Consider the following 20,050-nt stretch of genomic DNA (forward strand, 5'->3'; position numbering starts at 1 on the left):
AGGTGCTGCAATTAATATTTTTAATATCTTTGCTGTTCTGGAAATATTGTACGGTGATAGAAGGACAGTTTCTTCTTCTTGCATATCTGCTCATATACTACTTGATCCATACACTGGACATCATCCATTGAATCACCTCTGACTTTACAGCTACAGTATGTCCAATTAAATAGAACAAATGTCATCTACCAATGAGTTTCTTAATCCTTCCAGAGGCTCCATGTTGAGAACTGGGGATACTCAGGTATTTGTATTATGATAATGATTACTTTTACAGCCCACACTGCCCAGTGTATATTATGCCCTCTGTTGCAGGTGTCTGCCTGTGAGAAGTGTCGCTGTGAGTCCAGTGGTGAAGTGCTGTGCACAGTGTCTGCCTGTCCACAGACTGAGTGCGTCGACCCTGAGTATGAGCCTGACCAGTGCTGCCCTATCTGCAAAAGTGGTACACTCCCCTTTTCACTTTTTGCAAACCTCAGATATTTTCTGTATTGTTCATCATTTATTATTATTATCATTTATTGTAATATCTCAGACACTTTTATTTGCTTCATTGGCAAGTAGACAGCCAGCATACAACTATGAATTATACAACTAGTAATTATACAACTAGTAAATATGAATCAAAAACTGAATATTAATTTTTAGAATATCCATTCGTATTTTATATGTAAGAAGGGGAATAATTATTATTTACTTAATAAAGTAGATTTAACGTGAATAATTGAAAACTATTGGAACCTTTTTTGTATAGAAAATTAACTAGCATATATTAAGCACGTCTTATTGATTAGCATGTATGTAGTTTATGCATGTACAGTACCTGGATTGACATGCAGGTGAAGTAAAGCATTGTGGTCTTATTAATAGCCTTTGGTTGATTTAAATATGAGACAGAAGAGTAGTGCCAAATTTGGCCCAATGTGACTGATGTGTTTGGCAGCTGTTCAGAGCTTAATGGCTAAAGGAATCAAATCTGACTGAATGTATTATTTCTGAAAGCAAAGGGATATCTTTGCTTAAGGTGCAAGTGGCACTTGCATTGACTGCAACCATGCTAATTTTCTGTTCTATATTTTGTGTCTGTGATATATATTTTGTTTCACTGCTGCTATGTGTAAATTATATGTTGTGTAATGCAGAGTCATATGTTTCATTAGCTCCCAGCTTTCCCTACAGACATGACCTCTGCTTGGTGTTTGTATCTCATGCCTGTTGCTATTGATGCTGTTATTGAAACACAGCTGTAAAATGTTCAGGGGGAATTCTCAAACCCATTTACTCCAAAAATGTAATTACCCTTTCAAATGTGAAAAAGTGCACAATGTATCAGGTCAGGTCACAGAGTATTTTAGGACAGTTTAATTAGTTTCCCTTAGGATTACTTGCTAAATAATTTACTTCTTGACTACCTGACTGAAACCCAGTTAGTATTATTTATAATTTGGATATGTGATGAAAGATCTGTATAATTGTTTGTCTATTACTTTTGTCTATTACTTTAAAAAGAAGAAAAAATCTAATTATTGCAAATTAGATCTAATTATTGCAAATGACTCCTTTGTCTCCCACTGCTCCCCCCTTGATCTAGGCCTCTCTGACCACTTAGCCATTCTCTTCAATCTGGAATTACCCGTTTCTAACACTTCCCCCTCACGCTCTGTAAATTTCCGCAACTGGCGATCAATTGATCACCCAAGGTTTGCAAATTCTGTTCTGTCCTCCTTATCCTGTTTCTCTTCCTCTGACCCTCTAGAGGACAAAATACAGTTACTTGACAATGCTCTTTTATCTACCCTCGACACCTTTGCTCCTTTAAAAACTCGAACCATCTCCTTCTCTCGCCCTGCCCCCTGGTACAATGACCATCTGCGTTTCATGAAGGCAGCCTCTCGCAAACTTGAGCGTAGGTGGCGTCTTTCCGGCCTAAATGTACATTATCAGGCCTGGAGAGATTACTTATCTGATTATAAGGTTACTATAGAGTCTGCTAGATCCACCTACTTCTCTCACATCATTGAAAATCACCAAAACAATCCCAGACATCTTTTCTCCACCATCAACAGACTGCTCAAGCCAAACTGCCCCACCACATTACCTGCCTCATCACAACTTTGCAACACATTCTTAGATTTCTTTAGTTCTAAGATTGACAACATCCGGCATCACATTCTCTCCACTACGGATATAATTTCCACACCTCCTCCCTCCTCATCCAACTTCTCTGGTTCCCGTCTCTCCAGCTTCTCTCTTCTTGACTCAGCATCCCTAAACAAACTAGTTACGCGCATGAAACCCACCACATCTATTTTAGATCCCATTCCCACCACTTTATTCCAGTCCTGTTTCTCTTCTCTCTGTCCCATTGTCCTCAATATAATACATGAATCCTTGAGCACCGGCATTGTACCAACGGTCCTCAAAACTGCTGCTATTACCCCAGTGCCAAAGAAGCCTAACATGGCTCTCGACAATCTTAACAACTTTCGCCCCATCTCCAACTTACCCTTTCTCTCTAAAATTCTAGAACGTGCTGTCACACTTCAGTTACATAACCACCTCATGACAAACAACCTTTTTGAACCCCTCCAATCTGGCTTCCGACAACTTCACAGCACAGAAACCGCCCTAGTCAAAGTCACCAACGATCTCCTAATAGCTTCTGATTCTGGTTCTCTTTCCATACTCATCCTTCTTGATCTCAGTGCTGCCTTTGACACTGTTGACCATAATATCTTGCTTTCTCGTCTCGAGACTGTGTTTGGAGTCTCTGACACTGCCCTCAAATGGTTTAAGTCTTACCTCACTGATCGCTGTCACTTTGTCTCTCTCAATGGGTACAGGTCTGAAATTGGTCTTGTCAAGTCTGGTGTCCCTCAGGGCTCAATACTGGGCCCCTTGCTCTTCAGCATTTACATGTTCCCACTTGGTCAGCTTTTAAGATCACATGGCCTCAGCTTTCATTTTTACGCTGACGATACTCAAATATACATCCATACCAAACCCGACACTGATGTGGCTGTCTCTATTCTATCTAATTGCATCTCTGACATAAAAATTTGGATGACTCAAAACTTCCTTCATCTTAACTGTGACAAGACTGAAGTCATGCTTATTGGTACCCCCCATCAACTTCGTAAAGCCAGTCCTGTAACCCTGTCTGTAGATGGCTCTGTACTTGAGCTCCAATCAAAATTGAAAAACCTTGGGGTTATATTCGATTCTGGCTTAACATTCAACCCACATGTACAGCATACTGTCAAAACATCTTTTTTTCACCTTAGAAATATCGCAAGACTACGCCCTATGCTATCATTAACTGTGGCTGAAAAGCTGATCAACATATTTGTATTCTCTCGAATTGACTACTGCAATGCTCTGCTCCCTGGGGTATCTAAATCTACTCTGAACAAGCTGCAGTATGTCCAAAATTCAGCAGCCAGAATCCTGACCAGATCTAGTGCAAGTGTTCACATTACTCCTATCCTGGAGTCCTTGCACTGGCTTCCGGTCAAATTTCGCGTAGACTTTAAAATCCTCATGCTCACCTACAAGGCTTTACATGGCTTGGCACCTCAATACCTGTCTGAACTTTTATCGCCCTACTCCCCACCTCGCAACCTCCGCTCTTCAAATTCTGCCCTCCTTACTGTCCCCCAAGCCCGTCTACATTGTATGGGCGACAGGGCCTTCTCCTGCTATGCCCCCAAGCTCTGGAACTCCTTGCCCAAGGATATTAGAGAGTCACCTTCTCTAAACTCCTTCAAATCCAGACTCAAAACCCTCCTTTTCAGAAAAGCCTTTACTTAACTGGTTCCATTCTTCACCCCTCTGGTCTTCTTAATACCATCTTCCACGGTCTCCTCTATTGTTATTGTTGTATTGTTGTAATTAAAATTGTGTCCTGTCTTGTGAAATTTTCTTATTTATTGTTGTAGTCTTCTTATTTATTGTTATTGTCATCCTGTAAAGCGCTTTGAGAAGCCACCTTTAAAGGCGCTATATAAAATAAAGTTTATTATTATTATTATTATAAAAGTATAATTTATACATTTAAATACATTTAAAGGTTAGAAATTGAAATAAGAACATACAAGATGTATCAGGTATCATAAGGTATGTATAAGGCAATCAGACATAGGCTCAAGTAAAAAGTTTAATTTTAGGTTTAGTAATTTGTTTCTTGAACATTTAGAGTGAGGTCATCACAACTCTGAGATTTAGTCCTACTGTAGGTCCAATGAGCAAAGGACCAGATTCAACTGAACTATGGTTAACCTTAATTTAACAATGCAAAGATTTACAGTGTAAGTGCAGGAATGGTATGCCACCAGGGTCTGGTGTGAGTTCGAATTGTAGCTGCAGAGTTCTGGACATAGTGCATCTTAGAGAGAACAGTGTTAGGGAGCCCATAGAGCAGTGAGTGGCATTAACTGTGATGTTTTAAATGCAAGCTGTGATGTTTTAAATGCATGAATCAAGCATTCAACATCAGACATTAATAGAAAATGCCTAATGTGGGCAATATTTCTAAGGTGAAAAGAGGTTAAATACTTCCTGCAAGTCAGATAAGAGAAGAATTACTTAAAGACATTACCATTGATAGACAAAAATGTTTGCAAATCTTTGAGTAAATTGAATGATTTACTGTATCAAATGTTGCACTAAGATCAAGGAACATAAGGATACTTATAGCCTCAAACTCAACGAGCAAATCATTTACAACCCGGACAAAAGCCTTCTCAGTGCTATGATTAGTACGAAAACTGTACTGGAATGATTCACTCAAATCATTAGCTCTTGTGTGTGTCTGTAATTGATATGTTCCAAAACCTTACATAGAAATGGTTATATAGAAATTTGTCTGCAGAAAAACTAGGGCTAAAATAGTTGTCCAAATCAGGTACAAGTCTAAGGGTTGATTCAGATAATTGTAGATTTATAGCATCAATCTTGGATTGAAAGAATTGCAAAAACCTAAGACAGATGTCTGGGGTGGAAGAAAGAGCAAAGTTGTCACTTTATGACTTCCTTATCCAGAGTTGATTGTATCCAAGATATACTGTAGGAGGACCTGGTCCAAAATATAGCAACTTTATAGACTTGTTTATTACATAAAGTTTTTTTTTCCATAAGCACTCCAGATGCTGTCCAGTTCAGGCATATACCAGGGAGAGAAGTGCTTAAAGGAAACTAAGCAAGTTTTAAACAAGGCACGTTTATTAAAAATACTAGTTAGCATAGAGTTACAATTACTGCCTAGGTCAAAGATGACATGTCTCGATTGAGGGGAGAAGTAAGCATTGCATTTGAAAAATTAGAGTGGTTCACAGCTTAGAGATTTCTAAAACAAACTGCGTGTTTATATCTCACTGATGAAAGAGGGATACAGACATTAAAAAACACAACCTTAAAATCAGAAATTTGTAGTTCAATGTCATGAATGTCATTAATTTTGAGACATTCTGGGTAAAGATGGGAAATATTACTAGTTGAATGAGATCAAAGCAGTCCAAAGTAGATAAAAACTCAGAGGCACATTTGCAGTCCTAGGAATCAACATGAATTTTAAGGATATAGTAAGGATAAACAAGTAAAATCAATCATGGAGTTTTCACTTTAATATTTCATTACCATAACATAATTGCCTGATGTTTTCAGTCTAATATAGAATCCCTAATTCATATTTTACCACCAGTTAATTCTGTCAGTTAGCTTTTTCAAGCCTTTTGGTAAATCAAAATTGTTTAATATGTGTACTTATTTACAGTAGATTTATTTCAGACAATTGTTTGAAACAATAACACATTTTGGACAGAATTGCTTTTTGTGCTGTATATAAAGAAAACCAAACACTGGTTTAAACTTGTCTATGAGGTTTATTGCTTGTTTTCTAGTCGCACTTCACAATCATGAGAGATGAACAATTTTGGACCAGAAAGATTTTATCTTCCATGCTCCCTTGACTGAGGACCAATGGTCTACTTTGTTATAATTTGGATGTTTTGAACAGGCCTTTTGCAATGTTTTTACATTTTCTTACAGTTTAAGAAGGATTTTAGTATGAAGCATTCTTAAATAATTCAATTTTTAATCAATTAAAATCTTGTATACACTAAATAATCTATTTTATTTTTATTTTGTACACTCAAATTCAATATAATCTAAAACCCAGTTTATTTATCTGTTAATTTATGGAATTATATATTTATTTAGTTGAACAATAATAAACAGAAATTCCAAGCCTGAAACTTGCCTTTATCCTTTATCCATTTTATGTGTTTAGTACAGTAGTTTGGTAGCCCAAGGGTCAAAGCCCATTATAATGTCTGGAGAAGTTCTGACAGATCACGATGGATTATGTAAAAACCTTCTGATGTTTTTAGACAGTCTGTCCTAGATTTTCTTCTCGCATTTTCTATATTTGACAATAATGCAATATGGCGATATCCATGGTTATAGTTTTTTCAGCAGAAATGTGAAACCAAAACAGCAACATAAGTGAAAGGAAAATAATGTTGGAATGCATGTAAATGTGTGCTTCTTACATTATTGCAAATCTTTTCACCTGAATGATACATGAAATTGGAGAGACTTAAATTCTGTTATAAACATCTTAAGTGATTCACCAGATCTTTTCTTTTCATGCACAACTGTTTTGTGTGATGAAAGCATTTACAAATCAAGACATAGATAGCTACAGTGCCTTGCGAAAGTATTCGGCCCCCTTAAACTTTTTGCCACATTTCAGGCTTCAAACATAAAGATATAATTTTTTTATTTTATGTGAAGAATCACCAACAAGTGGGACACAATTGTGAAGTGGAACGAAATCTATTGGATTTTTGAAACTTTTTTAACTAATAAAAAAATGAAAAGTGGGGCGTGCAAAATTATTCGGCCCCTTTACTTTCAGTGCAGCAAACTCACTCCAGAAGTTCAGCGAGGATCTCTGAATGATCCAATGTTGTCCTAAATGACTGATGGTGATAAATAGAATCCACCTGTGTGTAATCAAGTCTCTGTATAAATGCACCTGCTCTGTGATAGTCTCAAGGTTCTGTTGAAAGCGCAGAGAGCATCATGAAGACCAAGGAACACACCAGGCAGGTCCGTAATACTGTTGTGGAGAAGTTTAAAGCCGGATTTGGATACAAAAAGATTTCCCAAGCTTCAAACATCCCAAGGAGCACTGTGCAAGCGATCATCTTGGAATGGAAGGAGTATCAGACCACTGCAAATCTACCAAGACCTGGCCGTCCCTCTAAACTTTCAGCTCAGACCAGGAGAAGACTGATCAGAGATGCAGCCAAGAGGCCCATGATCACTCTGGATGAACTGCAGAGAACTACAGCTGAGGTGGGAGAGTCTGTCCATAGGACAACAATCAGTCTTACACTGCACAAATCTGGCCTTTATGGGAGAGTGGCAAGAAGAAAGCCATTTCTCAAAGATATCCATAAAAAGTCTCGTCTAAAGTTTGCCACAAGCCACCTGGGAGACACCCCAAACATGTGGAAGAAGGTGCTCTGGTCAGATGAAACCAAAATCGAACTTTTTGGCCACAATGCAAAACGATATGTTTGGCGTAAAAGCAACACAGCTCATCACCCTCAACACACCATCCCCACTGTCAAACATGGTGGTGGCAGCATCATGGTTTGGGCCTGCTTTTCTTCAGCAGGGACAGGGAAGATGGTTAAAATTGAGGGGAAGATGGATGCAGCCAAATACAGGACCATTCTGGATGAAAACCTGTTGGAGTCTGCAAAAGACCTGAAACTGGGACGAAGATTTATCTTCCAACAAGACAATGATCCCAAACATACAGCAAAATCTACAAAGGAATGGTTCACAAATAAACGTATCCAGGTGTTTGAATGGCCAAGTCAAAGTCCAGACCTGAATCCAATCGAGAATCTGTGGAAAGAGCTGAAAACTGCTGTTCACAAACGCTCTCCATCCAACCTCACTGAGCTCGAGCTGTTTTGCAAAGAAGAATGGGCAAGAATTTCAGTCTCTCGATGTGCAAAACTGATAGAGACATACCCCAAGCGACTTGCAGCTGTAATCGCAGCAAAAGGTGGCTCTACAAAGTATTAACGCAAGGGGGCCGAATAATTTTGCACGCCCCACTTTTCATTTTTTTTTATTAGTTAAAAAAGTTTCAAAAATCCAATAGATTTCGTTCCACTTCACAATTGTGTCCCACTTGTTGGTGATTCTTCACATAAAATAAAAAATTTATATCTTTATGTTTGAAGCCTGAAATGTGGCAAAAGGTTGAAAAGTTCAAGGGGGCCGAATACTTTCGCAAGGCACTGTATCCAGTACGTAAAGTATAATATTGGTTATATATTAAGAAAATGCGTACGTTTTTGGGTAAATACATAGAATTATACATCTGCAAAAAATACAAAAAAATCTGTATTATCTTACATGACACAAAATGAAAACATTTTGGGGCAAATTACAGTACAGTTGTTAGCATTACTGTTTCTCACCAAGGGGGCCCTGGGTTCAAATCTTGACTTTGGAGTTTATATGTTCTCCATATTTAAGCAGGTGTCAGTTGCTCCGGTTTTCTCCCACAGTCCACATACTGGTAAGTTATAGGGCTTCTAGAAAAATTAACCCTATAGTGTGTGCGGTCTGTGTGTGCCCTATGATGGACTGACATCCCATCCAAGGTGAATTGTTGATCAATGTAGCTTTATGCTGTGAGGTTGCTGTGAATTGCTACTAGTGGAGTTGTGTTGGAATTTGACAGTCCCACCCAGACCACAACAATTGAATTTCCCCATTTGATAATTTATGTCTGTTGTGGCATGGTGGCCCATGAGTTAGCTGGAGCCCTGGGTTTAATTCCTGAGGTACTATGTGTGTAAAGTTTGTATATCTTTCTCGTGTTCACATGAGTTTTCGCTGTATGCTCCCATTTCCTTCCACAGTACAAAGACATACTGTGACGTTTGCTGGGTCTTGGAAAATTTGCCCTAGTGTAAGTATGTGTGTATGTGTCTGTGTGTGCCTCGTGATGGACTGACATCCCATCTAGGGTGAATTCCGCCTTGCGCCTGTTGCATGCAAGGAATTCTACTCAGTCATTTCTTCCAGATGACGTTAACATTTGTAGCCTATGTAGTGTTTCATAGCCGTTCAGGGACGCCAAATATGTAATCATAGTGGCTCTCTGAAGGCACCAGTTCTGTAGGGTTTTGGCATTTACTGAGACAATTATTAATTGTAGCAGTAAATCACAAAGTTGATTCTTTTGATGGCTTTAGAGTCCAACCATGCGACATAACTCAAACAACGCACACACACAGGTACTAATACACGAGGATACATTTATTAAAACATAGAATATGCATATAAACCTAACAGATCTTATCGAGAGGGTTATCAGAATACAAAAGGTAAATATTCAATCAGTTACAAAGTGTTACACATATCAAGAGGACATACGTTCAGTATATCATTCATTTAGACCGTTTCGTAAATGAACTTGGTTATAACTTCTACATTAGATACTCGAAACAAGTACATAACTCTTAGGAATTAAATTGATATCAACTGGTTGGGATAACAATTGAATTCTCGAGCTGTAATGCATTGAAGTTGAATACTCATCCAATCTCTGGGGATTCAGATCTCCTGCGGGCACAAAGAAACAGTTGCAGGCTTGTTGCTGTCCAATCCGCGCTCTCTGGCTCGGTGCCAGGCTGTGCTGTGCGGCTTGCGACGGTGAGCTGCTGATGCTCACTGGCCTGCTAGTTAGTGTTGGCTTTAACTAGCAAAGTTTGCGCACAGGAGAAAAGATGACTGTGGGTCCCAGCAAGTCAGGAAGAGGACCGGTGCGTTCCTGATGAAGAGCTAGTTCTGAATAGTGATTCAGCTGTCCACAGTTCCGACCTGTTCATGAGTCTTGCTGCTGGTGCTAACCTCGGGTGGATCCTCTGGTTACTCTCTGGCAACCTCCGCTCTCGACTCTTAGAACAAAGGAAAGTTCTGGCACTCGGACACACTGGCCGTTTCGTGGTTGTCCGGGCTGAGTCTCAGGATGGTCAGGAGGCGCGCTGCGAGAATGTCCTGCCCTTGGGAGCCTTCTGCTCCTGGGCCGTCCTGCCCTGGAATTCTCCTTTGAATTCCCTTTAGAACAGTCCACAGAATCCTCTCCAGAATTTTACTGAAACTTACTGAATCTCCCCTTCTGAATCTTACTTTCGAATCTCCCAGGCTCTCTGTGTTGCCTGTTTTTACCTGGAGGAACTTCAGCTCATTCATTGGCTGAAAGTTCAATGGGCATCAGAGTCCCACGTGGGTTACTCGGCCCTACCAGTCCCTGATTGGTTGATCAAGGTGAGATATGAGTCACTTACTCCTGACACTTAGGAATGCAGTCCAGATGTCCAACTGGCACTCCCTAGACAGATAGGCGCCAATGGATGACCATTGATCATGATAGCCAGGCTTAGCTAAGTGCATCCCCCTTTGGGAGCTGTCTTTTATCAAAGGAACCCTAAATCAGCCTGCATGGTTTCTCTGTGGCTGCGCCACAGAGATGAACAGAGAAATGAGGCCTAATTTGGGAAAGCTCAGAAACACTTAATTCTGCCTTATTAATAAGCCTCGCCGCTACACCTATAATACTGCAATAGCTTTGCTGATCACTGAAACCATTCATTTTATAAAGATAGCCAGCAGCCAACTTCTAACATATAAAACTCCACCCTCTGAATTATAATTTATTAATAGTTTTAAATAGGTATTTAAAAGTATGGATGAGAGTCAAGATCAGTTTTCAAGGTCATCTTGCGGTTTCCTAATATATTACTGTGAAAGGAGTTGAATTGTGCTTTCTTCTAAAGGTCTGTGCTTCATTGTGAGATGCTGTTATTTATCAATCTCATTATAGAACTGACTAAACTATGATTAAAACTGACAAAATGACTTTTAATTAAAAAGCAGAGTTGAGTATGAAAAATACCATCATACAAATGAAGAGTTACAGTTCTTAGAGATGCTTTATGGTATTTGGTTACACAAAGAGAATCAAAAGGTCAATAAGATGGAAGCAGTGTCTGTTTAAGAGGACATTTAGCTTTCTTAAGCTCCATGAGCAATTTGTCTGATCCATGAATTAATCAGATATTACATTTATATTTTCATAATTGTTATCAACATTTTTGCTAGAATAATTAAGTGGTTTTGGTGGATGATTTAAGCAAACCAAAGATTCTTAAATAGAACTAGTACAGAAATGTACATTCTGATTTAATTTATCTGGCGGTGTATTACTTCATTAGTTTCTTTTGTTATTGCCTGTGAGATACAGAAGCTAAGGCCTTATCACTAATAATGTGTCTGAGCTGATATAAAAAAAACTAAGACACTTGCTTCTCCACTCATGCTACAGACTGTTGTAGTTTTCTGAGTAAATGTCTGTATTGCTTTCATGGAAAAATGTGTGTTGTTCTTTATGGCTGTCAATAACAGTTGAGAACATAATGTGTATTCCTCCAAGATCCTCAAGTCGGATAACTTTAGATCACCATATACAGTTCAGTATGTCACATAAAAGAATGTAATGTATATTTCTTATATCATTCCCTTTCATTCTCTTTGGAGTGGTTAAACTACAGTATACAATGGCTTTCTGACCCTGTATTGGATAAAGTAGTAATGATTGATTGGATATATTATTTAGGAAGGTATTTGCTCTGCAATAATAAGAAAAGTCTAAACTAGAAGGAAAGCTGTCTTAGAGTGATTAATTTAATGGTAAATCCCATAGGATAAGGTTTGTGTTATTTTTTTATTCTTGCAGTGAGAGTTTTCTGTTTATGTTTCTCCAATAGAGTTGTGACACCCTCATTGGTGTGCTGGATTCTTTCTGCTGAGATGACATTTGAAATGAATCCTAGAATAATATATTGTATTTAAAAAATAAAAAGAGATCCACCAGGCTCATTTAAAATACACTCATATTTACAGTGCTTTTAAAAAATATTCAGACCCTTGTCCAGTTTTCACATATTGTTACTTTAGAGTTTGCAGGCATGACCCTTTGAAGTTAATAATTGGTAAATGCACAATATACTCGAAAACAAAAAATGTGAAAATGTCATAATTGTGAAGTATTCAAACATTTTTCTCTACCAAACCTACAGTAAATTCATTTAGGTGCACATAATTACCTTAACGAGCCACACAATTAGTTCAATAGTCTCTGTCGTTTGTGCAATAATAGTGGATCTCATGAGATGCGTTACGTGCTCCGAGGAAAAAAGTCGGAAAAGACCCTGTGCGGAGAGTAAGAGAGAAAAACAGCTTTCCTAGGCGAACATTATCCAAATCGTTAGGCTAAAGCGAAGTCGGGGATCAAAAGCAGGTTAGTCCAAAATCCAGGAGATCACAAAAACAAACAATAAATTGCAAACTAAACTCGCAGCTCAGGCTCAGGAAAGCTCAATAGTGAGCGAGGACAAGAGACAATAATGAGCAGAGTGGAAGTTTAAATAGACAAAGTGCGTGAAATTAATTAGTGGGTGCTTGTGGGAATGTGACAGTGTCTGCGTGTCTGCGTGCCTACATGCCTGCGTGCCTGCATGCCTACATGCCTGTGTGCCTGCGTGCGGTTTGTGACAGTATCCCCCCCTTCACGGGCAGCTCCTGATGCCGTAGACTGATGAGTTGGAAGGGTGCGATGGAAAGTCTCGATGAGCTTCTTGTCCAGAATGTCCCTCGGGAACCCAAGACCTCTCCTCTGGTCCATAACCTTCCCAGTCAACCAAATATTGTAGTGAACCTCTAAAGTAGCGGGAATCCAGGATCTTATTAACCGTGAATGCAAGTGGTCCTCCAATGATGCATTGAGGGGTTGGATGGGGTTGAGCTCTAGAGAGTGGTAGGGTTTAAGTAGGGAAAAATGAAAATTGGGGTAAATACGGAGTGTGGGCGGAAGGGTGAGGCGATAGGAGACAGCGGTGATTTGGGAGACAGCTCAGAAAGGACCAATGAACCGGAGACCCAGCTTATGGGAAGGTTGTCACAACGGGATGTTTTGCGTCGCATCCAGACAAACTGTCCCCGTCTGAGTCTGAGAAAAGGTCTCCTGTGGCGATCAGCAGAGGTCGTGTAACGGCAAGAGATCTTCTGGAGAGTAAGTCGAGTCTTCTCCCACAGTTTCCGGAGAGAAAAAATGAATTGTTGCACAGAAGGGATATCAACTTCGGTGGTAGTGCTGGGAATGAGGAAAGCCTGATACCCGGGAGAACAGAGGAAAGGAGACATCCCAGTAGCTGACAAATATAGAGTTATAGGCGTATTCCGCCCAGGGGAGAAGTGAAGACCAATTATCCTGACAAGTAAACAAATACGCCTGTAGATAGGTCAGAAGATCCTGATTCACCCTCTTGGCCTGTCCATTGGCCTCTGGATGATATCCTGAGGTGAGTGAAATGGAGGTTCCCAGAACGTTGCAGACAGCTTTCCAAGAAATAAACTGAGGGCCCCTGTTTGACTGTGACAGAGGAACCTGTCACAAGGTACAGGTACTGTAGCACGGGAAATACACTATTCATACACCTTCCGTTGAGCAGTTGCTAGATAAGTTCCTGAGGGTGCACATTCAGGGCTTGACTAGTAACTGCTATTACTTAATTTCATATACATTCACATACATAAAACACATACTTAAACACAGGTATGAGTGAGTACTGTGGTGTGAATGGAGAGCACTCTCAAAATGGATGATACTGTTTGTTTGGTGTTGGTACTTCTGGGGTGGGTCAGCCTATGGTGGCCTCAGAAGGCCAAACCTAAGCCCAGTTCTCAAGGTTTATTTATGGAGTTGAGAAAAACCACATGCATATGAATTGGAGAAATGGTTTGTTCCAGAGGGGGAGGGGCTTACATGCTATTTAAGTTGGCTCATCAGCCTAAGAGGGTTGTTGTTGGTGGTTGGTGAGTCAGGTAGTGTGACTTAAAACAGAGAGAAAGCAATAAGAAAAGGAGGATTTATCTTTATTTGAAGAATTAGTTTTGTTCCTTTGGGGGGCTTTGTTTTTCTGGTGTGGGGGACTGGAAGCACTGTAAAAAATCTTCACTTATTTTACTTGAGTACTTTGCTGCGGAGCCATTCTTTCATAAAACGGATCTACTTAGGCCTTCCTCAGGCCATTGTGAGACACTGACATGATGTTTTTCAGAATGCCATGTGGTCTGAAAACATGCTGGACGAAATGTTCAGCCATCAACCGGGCAGAAGGTACAGTGGGCATCGGAACAAAATGGGCAGCCTTAGAAAACCTGTCAATAATCACCATAATAACTGTGTTGTGACTCCTTGGAAGATCAGTAAGAAAATCCACTGATAGATGTGACCATGGTCTCTCAGGTGTAGGGAGAGGTTGAAGGAGGCCTGCCTTCTGTTGATGGGAGGACTTGACCCTAGCACAAGTGGGGCAAGCTTTAACATAATCAGTGATATCCGGCTTGATCGAGGGCCACCAAAAGTCCCTCGGGGGGGGGTTGTACTGATTGGCTCTTCAGGGCTCGTCTGACGATGTGTTTGATACCACAGTGAGTAACAGCGATGATCCGGTGGGGTGGTTTGATGGGTTCCAGGGACTTTTCGACGTCAGAAGGGTCGTGGAGGCGGGAGAGTGCATCAGCTTTAACATTCTTTGATACTGGGGTGTAGGTAATAAAGAATCTGAATCTGGCAAAAAATAATGACCACCTGGCCTGGCAGGGATTAAGTCATCAGGCAGACTGAATATAGGCGAGGTTCCTGTGATCGGTGAGAATAGTAAAAGGCTGTTGGGATCCTTCCAAACAGACCGATTTTAATGTCCTAGAGTTCTCAATCCCCAATATCATAGTTAACCTGTGCAGGAGTCAATCTTCTGGAGAAGAAGGTGCACGGGTGGAGTATGCCCTTTTCCCCATGCCGTTGGGAAAGGACAGCGCCAACCCCATGGGCGGAGCCATCAACTTCCAGGATGAAGGGCTGAGGAGGGTCCAGATGTTGGAGGGGGGGGGCTGAGGTGAAGAGGTGCTTTAGACGTAGGAATGCGCCATCTGCCTCAGGATTCCACTTGGCCTGATGAGGACCCTTGCGGGTAAGGGCTGTGATAGGAGCAACGATGGAACTAAAATTTCTAATAAAACGTCGATAAAAATTAGCAAAACCTAAAACCCGTTATATTTGTTTCAAATTTTTTGGGGCAGGCCAGTCTCTAATAGCATTGGTCTTCGAGGAATCCATTTCAACTCCAAGAGGGTAAATGATGTAGCCCAAAAACTGAATCTATGAAACATGGAAAAATACACTTTTCAAGTTTAGGATAAAGCTTGCTGTCAGTAAGGCGAGAGAGGATTTCTGGGTATATGAGAAATATGATCTTGAAGGTTGCAATAAAAAATAAGAATGTCATCCAAGTAAACTAACACAAACTTGTGTTGTCCTGAAAAATATAATTCATAAAACTCTGAAAGGTGGCAGGGGTGTTAACGAGACCAAAGGGCATGACCTAATACTCATAATATCCATGAAGGGTGATAAAAGCAGTATTCCATTATTTGCCCTCATGGATATGGATTAAATTATAATCACCACAGAGATCTAGCTTCGAAAAGATGGTAGTGCTGCGAAGAGATTTCAGACCTGCAGGAATGAGAGTTAGGGGATAGCGGTTCTTAGTAGTGATTTGATTGAGACCATGGTAATCAATACACGGCCTCAGAGAACCGTCTTTCTTGGGAACGAAAAAAAAACTAGCGCAGGCAGGGGAGGACGAATGAAACCTAAGTCCAGGAACTCTTGAATATAAGTTTCGAGAGCCTTGGATTCTTCTAAGGAAAGGGAATAAATACACACCCTAGGAGGCAACGTACCCAGGACCAGATGGTGCAATCGCAGTGATGGTGAGGGAGAGAAAGTGCATTTTGCTTGCTGAACACAATATGAAGATCAGCGTATGGAGAGGGAATAGGAAGGGATGTCTCCTGTGAGATAAGGGCAACAAAAATCTTCTGGGGAAGCTGACAGCACTTAGCCAGACAGTGAGATCCCCAGGCCATGAGTTCCCAGTGAGACCAGGCAATTTGAGGGTTGTGTAGCTGCAGCCAGGGGTAACCAAGGATGAGAGGATGTGCTGAGGAGTAGGAAATGGATCCCTTCCTGGTGTGTTATTCCGATTTGAAGGGAAAGTGGTACAGTTTGCCATTGGACTAGTCCAGGGGACAGGGGGAGCCGTCAAGAGACTGGATGCTGATGGGAGGGGAGACTGGTAGCAGGGGAATGTTCAGGGCGGAGGCAAATCTGAAGTCTAGGAAATTGTCCGTGGTACCTGAATCGATAAAAGCCGAAAGAGATTCCTGTCTGTTCCCCCAAGAGAGAGTTGCAGGGAGAGAGCCCGGATGTGGAAGAGAGGGATGAAACTGCACTGACCCTAGCTGTAGGCGGGATGCCGTGCTGTGGGCGGACAGGACAAGAAGATCAGAGGTGATCCGGGGTTCCGCCGTATAAAAAGCACCCCTCATTGCGGTGGTGGTCCCTCTCTTGTGCTGGTAGTTGTGGGGGAACCAGGCGTTCGGCTCTGCTTTCTTGAAGCTGAATATCAATTTCCGTGATCCTTAAAATGAAAGCCTCCAGAGTATGGATGTCCAGGGGCAAGTGGGCTAGATGGTCCTTCAACTCCACAGATAAACCCCGGCGAAACTGATGAATGAGGGCTTCCTGGTTCCAAGTGATCTTAGAAGCTAAAGTGCAGAATTCAGAGATATATTCTTGTTAAGGACATGAACCTTGGTGGAGGGTAGTAAGCTGGGAAACTGCCAAATGCTGGGAGTGCATCAGACCGAAGACTGACTGCAGAGTGGTCTGGAATAATACTATGTCACCAGTCTCAGGCAAGTTCTGGGCGAGGATATTAGTAGCCCATTCTAAAGCCTGGCCAGTGAGGTGGGATACCATAAAGGCCAATCTCTCTCTATCCGTGGGAAAGCAATCAGGAAGCAGGTAATAAGCCATCCAGCACTGAGTCAAAAAGGCCTGGCATTTGGCTGGGTTCCCATCGAACCTTTCCAGTGTCGGCAGAGGGAGAGGACTAGGAGATGCAGCAACAGGCGGTGCCGAAACTTGGACAGGAGGTTGAGGTGGGTGCCGAGTAGTGTGGTCAATCAGCTGTTGTACTGATGCTGTGAACTGGTCAAGGTTCTGGGCTTGTTGTTGAAAAAGAAAAAAAAATTGTCACAGTCCGCTGGGTCCCTGTTTCTTGGCTCAATAGTGATCGAGGACAAGTTGCAGAGTGGAAGTTTAAATAGACAAAGTGCGTGAAGTTAATTAGTGAGTGACGGTGTCTGCGTGCCTGCATGTGGTTTGTGACGAGGTGAAAATAAAAACCCTTGTTGCTGTGAGGGTTGTTATAACAGAAAGAATAAGGTTCTGGATCCCGAGATGAAGTAAAACAGATGAGTTTATTGCATGCAAGGAACAATAAAGCCGAAGTCTTGTTTCCCGCAAGAAACAACAAAACTGAAGTATTGTTCGATGTACCGGTACAAAGTTTTGGGTTATATAGTATCTTCTTTTCCATTTCTGATGTCACTCGGTCTGATGGTAAAGAGGGGGTGTCATGGTATTTGGCCAGTTAAGAGATCCAGGCCAAATGCTCAGTTTAAGATTACACCCAGGGTGGTTCCTAGCTTGCATCTGGAATCCTTATCAGTTAACCCCCTTTCCTGCCATAAACCCCAGCTTGTGATTTAGAAGTCTAAACCTCATACAGAAGGGATTAAATTTAAACCCCCATCTTCACATCTTTCTTCAGGTTCCTTGGTCAAATAAGTGAATTCCAAGTAAAGACTCCATAAAAAGTTTAATCTCTGAATATCCCTGTTAGCCCAATCTACTTAATCATCTAGAACTGCAATGCATGCATCAATAATGCACCATACTGAAGACGGGAAAGCTTTTGTATTTGTGTATTGCCAGGACAGGTCAACAGAGGGTGCTATTGCCACTGCCCTCCATACTACCCTCTCACTCCTGGATGAGAAAGGAACATATGTGAGAATGCTGTTTATTGATAACAGCTCAGCATTCAATACCATAGTGCCCTCAAAGCTTGTCATCAAACTCCAGGACCTGGGACTGAACACTGACCAAGGCTGTTTGCTACCCATGATTGTGTTGTCAGGCATAACTCAAACTCCATCATTAAGTTTGCATACTATGCGACAGTCATTGCCCTGATCACAGATGAAGAGTCTGCGTACAGGGAGGAGGTTAAAACATGGCATGGTGCCAGGAGAACAACCTCTCTCTGAACATTTGTAAGACTAAGGAGATGATCGTGGATTATTGGAAACACCAGGGAGGAGATCACATACCTATTTATATCAATAGGACTGCAGTGGAGAAGGTTAGCAGTTTTATGTTCCTGGGAGTTAACATCACAGAGGACTTAACCTGGACCCACCACACCAACATCGTGGTCAAAACAGCATGGCAGCACCTCTTCTTTCTCCACAGGCTAAAGTTCAGCATGCCGTCACAAATCCAGGCCAGTTTCTAGAGTTGCACTATTGAGAGTATCCTGACTGGTTGCATCACTGCCTGGTATGGGAACTGTACTGCTTTGGGTGGTAAAGTCATTGCAGCTCATTACCGGCTGTGAACTACCAAACATCCAGGATATCTACTCAGCTAGATGTCTTAAGAAGGCCAAGTCCATTTTCAAGGACCCCAGTCATCCCAGTCATAAACTGTTTTCTTTCCTACCATCCAGTAAATGGTATCAAACGATTCAGTCGAAGTCCAACAGATTATGGAACAGCTTCTGCCTCATGGCAATAAGACTGCTAAATAGCCAAGCCGCAGTTCCTTCAGCAAATCACCGTAACGGCTACATGGACATACAGTTTTCATAGTACTCAGCATACTGCACTACTTGGATACAGTGTATTGTATACACCCTGGACACATAGCAGTTCAATTTATATTGAATTTTGTCTGAGTTTATCTTATTCAATTTTATTGCACTATTATTATGAAACCTTATTTTGTAACTTTAATTTTTTTTTATCCCCCCCAGTGAGCTCATAGAAAAGACATTTCATTGCCAGCAATTACTGCTGCACACTGTATTGTTGTGCATTTGATAAACTTTGATTGATTGATTGTTAGGACTGAAAAATTGATGCATCAAAGTAAAGGTGTAGCTGTGCTAGTTTGGGCACGGTGACATCATCGCCCTCCCTGCACGTAGCAGGAACCTCAGCCTTCTGGGCTGGGGAGGTCTCCTTTAGCGCATTCGGCTGGTTCACTGTTGCATTACGCGGGAGACCTGGGTTCACGCCGAACAAACCGGCGATGCAGCAAGGGCACGAGCCTGCACGAAACCACGATGGTCACACAGGCAAATACTAAAGGAAAACCCATTTTACTGTGCAACAGATCTACAACAGAGGCAAAAATTCACCTTTTCACAGGACAGTGATCCAAAGCACAAGACCAAAGCTACACTTTGTCCAGGCTTGAGTGTTAGCTGTTAAGGCAAAACAAAAACCTAATACTGAGTAGGGTAGGAACAGAGAGCTGGGCTTAAGTAGGCTGGGAAGGGGAGTTGTGGTGGTGAAGAGGTGCTGGGATTGGTTGACGGGGTCTAGGTCGTCTGAGTCTTCCCTGAGTAGCTGAGGTAAGTGCTTGTGGGTTTGGCCCCCTGGTGGCTGGTAATGGTACTCTAACAGTTATCGAGAATCTGGGTAAAGACATTAAAAAACAGCTTTTCACACTGTAAGTACTACTAGACTTTACACCAACCAGACCAACCTACTAGAGAAAGGTTGAGCAAATCTGCCAAGCAGAATGGCCAAAAATTGCACCAAGCCCACAGTGTAGTGATATGGGTATTTTAATTTACTGTAATCATAACGGTTAATTGTGATAGTACTGGATAACTTTTAAGAATTGATCAAACATGATGATTTATACTCTCAAACAAGAATTCTAAATATACAACGCCGGGGACACTATACT

At 41.3% G+C, this 20,050-nt stretch overlaps 1 protein-coding gene across 2 annotated transcripts in view; it reads left to right on the forward strand.

The window, feature by feature from the left end:
• vwc2 (von Willebrand factor C domain containing 2) overlaps window positions 1–20,050 on the forward strand; it is a 79,273-nt gene that overhangs the window by 33,271 nt on the left and 25,952 nt on the right. For both annotated transcript variants that reach the window (XM_015357171.2, XM_006635725.3), the window contains one exon: window positions 316–445. In XM_015357171.2, the coding sequence (XP_015212657.1) occupies window positions 316–445 (130 nt within the window). The remainder of the gene's footprint in view (window positions 1–315; window positions 446–20,050) is intronic.

This window comes from Lepisosteus oculatus, chromosome 10 (assembly GCF_040954835.1).
Source record: "Lepisosteus oculatus isolate fLepOcu1 chromosome 10, fLepOcu1.hap2, whole genome shotgun sequence".
NCBI lineage: Eukaryota > Metazoa > Chordata > Actinopteri > Semionotiformes > Lepisosteidae > Lepisosteus > Lepisosteus oculatus.